We start from the raw sequence: 10510 nt of genomic DNA, 5'->3' as shown, positions 1-10510 counted from the left end.
AAAGGTGGTCAAATAGAATTTACTAGGGAAACAATGATTCTCTGTAATAAATACCCTTTTTCTATCAAGAACAATAGCAGCGTGTATATGATTTTCAATAAATGACAATACAATGGCACTCATGTAATTAAGAGGAATAATTTAATAAGCAAAAGGTTGAACAAAAAAACCTTCCACCTGACAATGATTGAACACCAGATCCTCAAACGGTTGAGGATTCCTCGAATCTGATGAGAATCTTAGTAAAAAATGAAGTCTTGTATTGAGTGAAGAATGAATCTTGTTTCAAAGTGTTGTTCTTATAATTAAATCTCACGTGCCTCTATTCTTACCCTTTTTTCTATTTATATGAGACACATTCCTAGTAAACCCTAATAGTACATGTACAGAGAATATCTACGGAATATTCCCTTTAATACCCTATTTTGAAAACTAGTCATTACAGTTTCATTGACGGTGCTCGAGCTCGACCATGACTGGCACCTCGACCTCAACCTCGACTCATGTTGACTCTTCAGCTATGGGCTTTACTTCATCCTGATCCACCGCGACCAACAATGGCTCGAAAACTCTTTCCTTAGTATTATTTTATTTCAAATATTCTAGAGCGGATTTTGACCCATACAGTTAGTCCCTCCGCTTATTGAGGCCGGCCTCGGGCGGGCTTGATGAGCGAATTATGTTCATCATGGTCGGAACGTTTGAACGAGCTGAGCGAGTCGCGAAGATTGGGCGAATTGGCAACATGGCCCTTCGTGAACAACAAATTTTGGGGTTGTGCTGTCCATGAATTCACATGACGTCACGACCTCACACGTCATCATGACACGTGTTCCCGATGCGTCGGTTCGTTTCGCGTGGGACTCCTGATTGGTCCTGCCACTTCGATTCTGATGCCATGTAATGATGAGGCAATTTCGTTATTCTGACGCCCAAACTTCTATAAATAGGGATGGGAGAATGCAATTCCGATTTTTACAGCATTCCTGTATTGAAACCCTAAATCTTCTTCTTCTTCTTCTTCTTCTTCTTCTTCTTCTTCTTCTTCTTCTTCTGCTGCTGCTGCTGCTGTTGCACATTTCCCCCCTTCGTCCCAGGGATCCTTATTGTTTTTAAATCCTCTGTTATTATTACCTTCCCTTATTTCGTCGAAAATATGTCTAATGTACCTTCTAAGTTTAGCGTGGGAAACAATGCGATCCCGTTAGCGATGGTGTTTTCCCCTCATGCGGAGGATGCTTCTGTGGCCTCCGAGGGCGGAAGCTTCCCAACGGTAGAAGAGATAGTTCCTCGTAACCCTGATATCTGGTCCGACTTCTCGAAACTGCCTGAAGCCGACCCCAGAACTTTTAAATCAACGATGTCGGAGGCTGATTTGAGGGAGCTTAAAGCAAAATATGGTCTCCCCAACCATATCGAGCGGATTCCTGTCAGGTGGGATGCGGTGCAGGTTTATCGCCCTGGGTACTACGCCTTCTATGCCTACCCATTCCACGTCGGTTACACTTTTCCCATTCTTCCGCTGGCAGATGAGTTATGTCGCTATTACAGTGTTTGCCTGGCTCAGCTTGCGCTGTACGTTTACAAACTCTTGAGGATGCTTACCAAGTTTGTGGAATTGGCCGGGATCAAGCTCTCACTCCCACATTTGATGAACCTATTCGCTCCCAGATTTTACAAAGGGACGTTGTTGAACCTCTGCCACCGATTAGGCAAATGCTTGGTGGTGAAGATGGATGATAAGGCCAACCGCCAATTCTGGCTCAACTTCTTCTTCGTCAGAATTGAGGATGTGGTTGTCACGCCCTGAACCTGGGAGCGAGACCGGCACTCGGTGCCTCACCTAACCTAGCAAAGCAAAATATAAAACTGAATGGAAACTAGCGCTGACTAAACATCAATATAAAGCTGGGCCGACAAGGCCGTCATAACTACTACAACTGACAAACCACCAAAATATATATACTAGGCCTACAAGCCCAACATACTGTACTAACCAACAGGATATGTCTACAAGCCTCTACTGATGGATATATTATGATCGGAACAGGGCCCCGACCTACCCATAATATATATACATACATACAGAAGATGTACACGAAAACCTAGACCCGATAACTCCGAAGGACGTGGAGCTTACCGATCAGGCTGAACTCTGGAAACACCTACTGAGGAGGTCTACCCGTCTGTCTATCTGAACCTGCATGCATGAAATGCAGCATCCCTAGAAAAGAGACGTAGTACGAAATAATGTACCGAGTATGTAAGGCAATAATATAACTGAAAACTGAAACTGAATTGATAATATAATAACTGGAAGTAACTGGGAGTCAAAGAGGATCTGAAGATATACTTACCTGCTAATACTAACTCAACTCCTTCAATATAGTAAGTAAAATAAATGTTCGGCCCTATAAGGCTCGGTACGTGTAACTGCTCGGCCGTAGTAGGCTCACTCATAGGCGCTCGACCATACTAGGCTCCATATCTCGGCCATCCTGGCTCACTCATAGGCGCTCGGCCACAGTAAGCTCGGTATATAACTTACCATCTGATCAGAGGTTGCCCAATAGGGGCCTGCCCATCGATTATAACTCGATGATGGTCAAAATACTGTAATACTATATATATATATATATATATATATATATATATATATATATATATGACCCTCTACTCTCTTGACTAGAAGAAAATAATACTTAACTGAATATAAAGTCACGATAAGGGAGAATACTGTAACTTTTTAGACTAGGATAATGTGACTAAATTCATGAATACGAACTTCTCTTTATGTCTCGTTGTCAAACATATGTAGTTACGGGATCATGCCAAATGAAGAAAAGGTTTAGCCTTAACATACCTTATCACAATCTTTCCAATCACCAAGTTGAACTCGCCTCTTCTCACCTTTATCTACAACAACGATAATAATACTATCATTAAGTTACGAAAGGCACTACTATCGCATAACGAACGACATGCTTATTTTGTATTAAAACGGACAACATCTCCCTTATAATCCTTACTTCCTCCAAACTCAAGACAATACCAACAACACCAAAAACAACAATAACAACATATATACATTATTTTCCAACCTTATGTACACCACACAATACTACAAAATAGCCCAACACACCCCAATCCCTTCATATACAAAACGACTACCGTAGTAGTGTCAACAACCTAAAAATGTTACGACGAATGACCAGCCCAACATCCTGCATTTATGTGGTGTTTTTTTACACCCTTCCTCCTCCAAAAACTCCACAAAATAATAGTAAATCACGCAGCCCAACAGCAACACCAAACAGTCCACAAAATAATCCATAAAACAGTCCGCTACAAGTAAATAACTCGAACTCACGGCTTCCGATCACCGTCCCGTGAGTTCTTACAAATATAGAACAACTTACTATGCATCTACAACAGTAAATAATGGATGAAAGAGAGTAGTAAACTTACCTTATTTGTTGGATAACTCAGCTCCTATCTTGGTTCTTCAAACTCTAGGCTTTACCTCCAATTAGAACTTGAAAGGGAGATAAAATCAACTGGGGTTTGTGAGAAATTTTTGGGAGGATTTTTGCAGAGATTAAGTCTGGTTATTTTGCCCTATTATAATCCTAATATATGAAAGGGATAGGCCTTTAAAAAGGCCTCTTTGAACGACCCGAACTGGCCCAGTTTTGGACGACCCGAACTGGCCCAGTTTTGGATTCTCGCTTAAGCAAGTAGGTGACAGTCTGCGCAGTCTCGTAAAATCGCCCATATCTCTCTACTCCGATATCGTATTGACAAACGGTTTAATGAGTTGGAAAATAGACTCATAGATATTTAATTTTATGGGTAGAACACCCCATAAATCTAAGTATATTGGGTGAAAATTGCAGTTACATTTGACCCAAAGTTTCAGTAAAACTTATGAATGTAACTTGTGATGACTTTCATTGACTTTTGTTCCACCACTCGCTTGAATTCAAAATATAACACACGACTATCATACGAATAACATAACTCATAACATAACCTCCTTATCATGTTAAACACACTAGTCTCACCCCAAAAGTACATGCTATAACATTCCTAACTTGTCGGCTTTCAACGAAACATTATTTTCTTCAATTGCTTTAGCTTCTGAACCTTCCAGCCCTCTTTGTACTTGTTGTTCATGATCTTCAATATTTGTAACTTCCGAGGTAACATGATTAACTTGCTTTATATATATATTCAAAGATGATCTTATTTTTGGGTCCTCCATTAGTTTGCTCACGACGCAGTTTTACGTACGAAAATATAGGGTGTAACATCATCCCTCCCCCCCCTCCCCCGGGGAACATTCATCCTCGAATGTTTACTTTTAGAGGCTTTGGATAAATTTTGACAGAGTTTCCTCCGTACACTAGACTATAACCAACCTGCATGTAGCCAGAAAATATACTATGCATGCCACACATGGACAATGTCTATAAATAACAACACTTTGCCTCAAACAGTCGTAAATCATAAATACTGAAAGTCATGAAATAAGATCTTACCTGATGACCTACTAGCCTGAATAGAGTTGTGCTATAGCATCCCACCTCGAGCTATATCTTCAGTTTGAAATAGGTGGGGGTATTTATACTTCATTTCTTCCTCCGCTTCCCATGTCATCTCTTCCACATTCCTGCTTCTCCATAAAACCTTCAAGGAGGCTACCTCTTTATTTCGTAGCTTTCGGATTTGTCGGTCTAGGATGGCAACTGAAATTTTCTCGTATGACAAGTCCTCCGTAATCTGTACATCATCTGTGGGCACCACTCTGGTAGGATCGCCAATGAACTTCCGTAGCATAGATACATGAAAAATCGGATGGATTGACTCCAATTCTGAGGGCAATTCTAACTCATAAGCTACTTGGCCCACTCTCCGAATGATCCTATAAGGCCCAATATACCGTGGGCTAAGCTTGCCTTTCTTGCCAAACCTCATCACGCCCTTCATAGCGTATACGTTTAAGAATACCCAGTCATTAACCTTGAACTCTAAGTCTCGTTGCCGCACGTCAGAATATGACTTCTGGCGACTCTGAGCTGTCAACAGTCGCTCCCGGATAAGCTTTAATTTCTATACGGCTTGATGAACTAGGTCTGGCCCATGTAACCCAGATTCTCCAACATCAAACCACCCTATAGGAGATCTACACTTACGCCCATACAAAGCCTCGTAAGGAGCCATTTGGATACTGGAGTGGTAATTATTATTATATGCAAACTCGACAAGAGGTAGATGTTCATCCCAACTTCTTTTAAAATCCAACACACATGCTCGTAACATATCCTCGAGTGTCTGAATTGTGCGCTTGGCTTGTCCATCAGTTTGTGGATGAAAAGCTATGCTGAGATTCACTTGAGTCCCTTGACCTCTCTGAAATGACCTCCAAAAATATGCTGTAAACTGGGCCCCACGATAAGATATAATAGATACTGGTACTCCGTGTAGCCGCACCATCTCCTTAATATATAACTTTGCATAATCTTCTGTTGTATATGTAGATCTGACCGGTAGGAAATGAGCTGATTTTGTGAGCCTATTGACTATCACCCATATAGAATCGAACTTACGATGAGAATGAGGTAAACCCATGACAAAGTCCATATTTATCGCCTCCCATTTCCATGTCGGGATCTCTATAGTCTGCATTAGCTCTCCGGGCTTCTGATGCTCTGCCTTCACATGTTGGCAACTAGGACACTGGGCGACAAACTCAGCAATGTTTTTCTTCATATCGTTCCACCAATATACATCCTTAATGTCATGATACATCTTCGTTGACCCAAGATGAATGGAGTACCACGAATAATGTGCCTCTGACATAATCCTGTCTCGTAGCCCTGCTATATATAGAACACACAGACGACCCCTGTATCTGAGAACCCCATCTCCCTTGAGCTCTAACAATGGATTCTTCTACTGCGGAACTCGCTCTCTCAACTCGACCAACTCTGGGTCCTCGTACTTTCTTTCCTTGACTTCAGCTATGAGAGATGATTTTGCAGTGTTTTGGAGTACAACTCCACCATTGTTGGAATCTACTAACCGAACCCCCAAACAAGCCAATTGATGAATCTCTCTAGTTAATTGTCTTTTCTTGGCCTTTACATGTGCTAAGCTACCCATAGATCGGTGACTTAAGGCGTCTGCTACAACATTAGCTTTCTCTGGATGGTAGAGAATGTTAACATTGTAATCTTTCAATAACTCAAGCCATCGCCTCTGTCGCAAATTCAACTCTTTTTGCTTGAATATATGTTACAGACTTTTATGATCTGTAAATATATCAACATGAACACCATATAAATAATGCCGCCATATCTTAAGTGCATAGACAACCGCAGCTAACTCGAGGTCGTGGGTTGGATAATTCTTCTCGTGCTTCCTTAACTGCCTTGAAGCATATGCAATTACCTTCCCATGTTGCATCAGGACACATCCTAACCCGACACCTGAGGCATCACAATACACGGCATAACCCTCTGGACCCTCTGGAAGTGTTAGAACTGGCGCTGAGGTCAACCTGTTCTTAAGCTCTTGGAAACTCCACTCGCAAGCCTCCGTCCACTGAAACTTAGTTGATTTCTGCGTCAACTTCGTTAATGGTGCCGAAAGGGAAGAAAACCCCTCTACGAACCTCCGGTAGTATCCTGCTAAGCCTAAAAAGCTACAAACCTCTGTCGGAGTGGTAGGTCTAGGCCAAGATTTCACAGCCTCAATCTTCTGAGTGTCTACCTTTATACCTTCATCGGATACAATATGCCCCAAGAATGCTACAGACTTCAACCAGAACTCACATTTAGAAAACTTAGCATACAACTTACGATCATGGAGGGTTTGGAGTACCGCTCGCAAGTGGTCCACATGCTCATCCTCTAAATTTGAATAGACTAGAATATCATCAATAAATACTATCACGAACAGATCTAAAAATGGCCGGAATAGGCTATTCATCAAGTCCATAAATACGGCGGGTGCATTTGTCAACCCGAAGGACATGACAAGGAACTTGAAGTGGCTATATCGGGTCTTGAGGGCTGTCTTCGAAATATATTTCTCCCGAACTCTGACTTGGTGGTATCCCGATCTCAAATCTATCTTTGAAAAGAATCTATCCCCCTGTAACTGATCAAACAAGTCATCGATCCTTGGAAGTGGATACTTATTCTTAATAGTTACCTTTTTCAGTTGCCTATAATCGATACACATCCTTAACGAGCCGTCTTTCTTTCACACAAAGAGTACCTGTGCACCCCAAGGTGAGTTACTGGGCCTGATGAAACCTTTCTCCAGCAAATCTTTTAACTGCTCCTTCTACTCCTTTAATTCGGCAGGTGCCATTCTATACGTAGGGATGGATATTGGTTGAGTTCCTGGAAGCAAATCGATGCTAAAATCAATCTCTCACTCTGGAAGAATACCTGGAAGCTCATCTGGAAACACATCTGCATACTCTTTGACTATGGGAATAGACTGAAGTGTAGGTATCTCAGCATCTGCATCTCTAACTCGCACAATATGATAAATGCACCCTTTTGCAATCATTTTCCTCGCCTTTAGATAGGAAATAAACCTACCTCTAGGTTTCGCTGTATTACCTACCCATTCAAGGACTGCCTCACCCGGAAAATGAAATCTGGCTGCCTTTGCTCGGTAATCAACTATGGCATAGCAAGCTGCCAACCAGTCCATACCCATGATAACATCAAAATCCATCATCTCTAGCTCAACTAGGTCGGCTGAGGTTTGATGACTACAAACTGCCACCGTACAACATTGGTAAACCCGTCTAGCAATAATCGATTCTCCGACCGGTGTAGATACCACAAAAGGATCACTTAGTATTTCAGGCACTATACCAAACTTCCATGTGACAAATGGGGTAATATATGATAAAGTAGATCCTGGGTCTATCAAGGCATAAGCATCGTGAGAGCAAATGGTCAATATACCTGTCACAACGTCTGGTGAATACTCCTAGTCCTGTCGACCTGCTAAAGCATAGATACAGTTCTGATTAACACCTGAATTGGAACCTCTACCTCTGCCTCGACCTCTACCAGTTGAAGACTGAGACTTGCGCCCTGAAGGATGCATAGACATAGATGATCCTATTGCTGAACTTGCTGGTTGTGCCATACCCCCAGAATCTCTATTTGGGCAATCTTGCATCATATGCCCCGGATGCCCACATGTATAATAAGCATCGGAACTTGCTCGGCATTGGCCCAAGTGTCCTCTACCACATATGTCACACCGCGGCAGAAATGACCATGTTTGTCTTGAACCTCGATGTCGCTGCAAAACCGACACCCGTGAGCTCTCACCTGGTCCTGACTGAGTATAACGGTCATACCTGTAACCCTGTAACCAAGGTAGCTGAGGCCTAGGTGGCCGTCCGAAGTACTGAGGCCTATAACTACCTTGAGACTACTCCTGAGACCTGGGAAATCTCATCCTCTTATGCTGCCCTTGCTCAGTCCTCTCTGTACCCTGCTGTCGACGCCTACTTCTTTCTATATTCTGAGTGAATGCCTGAATCATGGAGATATCCATAGTATCATGCAATGCAGTGGTGGTACATGCCTCGGTCAACTCTAGGGCTAACCCTGATATAAACCTGTGGATCCTGTCACGCATAGTAGCAACTATGGATGGTGCATATCTGGCTAATGAGTCAAAACAGAGACTATACTCTCGAACACTCATATTTCCCTACTTGAGGGCTAGAAACTGATCGACCCGAGCCTGTCGGATCTCCTGTGGTAAGTACTGGTCAAGGTAGGCATCTGAAAAATTCTCCCAACTAGCTGGAGGTGTATCACGTGCTCTGGACCTCTCCCATCCCTCGTACCAAAGGATGACTATATCTCGGAGTCGAAAAGCTGCTAGCTCAACTGCCTCTTTCTCTGTGACATGCATAACCCGAAAGATCCTGTGAAGCTGATCTATGAAATCCTGCGGGTCCTCCCTCTGATCTGTCCCCGTGAACTCTGGGGGACTCAAAGCAATAAACTCTCGGACCCTTGAACTCCCAGACCCCTCAGAAGATCCTGCACTAGCTGATGCCCTAGCTTGTTGCTGGGTAGCTACCAATTGTGTCAACAAATGCACCGCACTCCTCAAGTCCTGATCTGGTGGAAGTGGAGGGGGAACTGGATGTGCGGTATCCCTAGGAATCTCCTCAAGTGGTGGAGGAGCTGGTAATGGCTGAGTAGGGGTCTCGCCCTAGGCCTCAGACTGGGACCCATCTACTGGGGGTACCCTACTGGCCCCCTCACCTATTGTTGTATCTCCCCTATGACTAGTCGTAGTCTTCTTAGTCATCGTCATCTGGGTATGTAAACACCAACACGTAAGTTTAACTCAGATTTCCTATAACTCAGTTCTACAACATGATTTAGATTTGAAAGAAAAGGGTAACCAACTCCTAAATCCCCTGTAGTTCCATGCTTATATAATGTGGTTCACAACACATCAATAAACAAAACCCTACTAGGCACGACTTGTAGACTCCCTAGGACATAACTGCTCTGATACCAAGTTTGTCACGCCCCGAACCTGGGAGCGAGACCGACACTCGGTGCCTCACCTAACCTAGCATACCAAATTGCGACTAAGGGACTCTAAACATATAATGTCATAATTTGACCATGGGGCCACCTTGCATGACAATTTGCGAAGAAAAATATAAAACTGAATAAAAACTAGCGCTGACTAAACATCAATATAAAGCTGGGCTGACAAGGCCATCATAACTACTACAACTGACAAACCAACAAAATATACATACCGGGCCTATAAGCCCAACATACTGCACTAACCAACAGGATATGTCTACAAGCCTCCACTGATGGATATATTGTGATCGGAATAGGGCCCCGACCTTCCCATAACATATATACATACATACAGAAGATGTACACGAAAACCTAGACCCGATAACTCCGAAGGACATGGAGCTTACAGATCAAGCTGAACTCTAGAAACACCTACTGAGGAGGTCTACCCATCTATCTATCTGAACCTGCATGCATGAAATGCAGCATCCCCAAAAAATAGACGCCAGTACAAAATAATGTACCGAGTATGTAAGGTAATAACATAACTAAAAATTAAAACTGAACTGATAATATAATAATTGGAAGTAACTTAGAGTCAAAGATGATCTGGAGATATACTTACCTGCTCATATTGACTCAACTCCTTCAATATAGTATGTAAAATAAATGTCCGGCCCTATAAGGCTCGGTACGTGTAACTGTTCGGCCGTAGTAGGCTCGCTCATAGGCGCTCGGCCATACTAGGCTCTATATCTCGGCCATCCTGGCTTGCTCATAGGCGCTCTGCCATAGTAGGCTCGGTATATAACTTACCACCTATTAGAGGTTGCCCAATAGGGGCCTACCCATCGATTATAGCTCGATGATGGTGAAAATACTGTAATACTGTATATATATATGGACCCTCT

The 10510-nt window shown here is 42.8% G+C and overlaps 1 protein-coding gene across 1 annotated transcript; it reads right to left on the bottom strand.

The window, feature by feature from the left end:
• Positions 1-8016: 8016 nt before the first annotated feature.
• LOC138905265 (uncharacterized) lies at positions 8017-8679 on the bottom strand. The gene is made up of 2 exons (XM_070193771.1): positions 8483-8679; positions 8017-8395 (listed from the first exon to the last, which is right to left on the bottom strand). Exons 1-2 carry the CDS (start codon positions 8677-8679, stop codon positions 8017-8019), a joined length of 576 nt encoding a protein of 191 aa, XP_070049872.1.
• Between the last annotated feature and the right edge of the window lie 1831 nt (positions 8680-10510).

Source organism: Nicotiana tomentosiformis, chromosome 2 (assembly GCF_000390325.3).
Source record: "Nicotiana tomentosiformis chromosome 2, ASM39032v3, whole genome shotgun sequence".
Classification (NCBI taxonomy): domain Eukaryota; kingdom Viridiplantae; phylum Streptophyta; class Magnoliopsida; order Solanales; family Solanaceae; genus Nicotiana; species Nicotiana tomentosiformis.
This window is presented reverse-complemented; position numbering and strand designations above follow the sequence as displayed.

Coding starts and splice junctions, on each gene's coding strand:
- LOC138905265 (XM_070193771.1), bottom strand. CDS start 8,679: ATGCGTGACAGGATCCACAGGTTTATATCAGGGTTAGCCCTAGAGTTG. Junction 8,396..8,482: donor AAGAGGATGAGATTTCCCAG/GTCTCAGGAGTA, acceptor ACAGGGTTACAG/GTATGACCGTTATACTCAGT.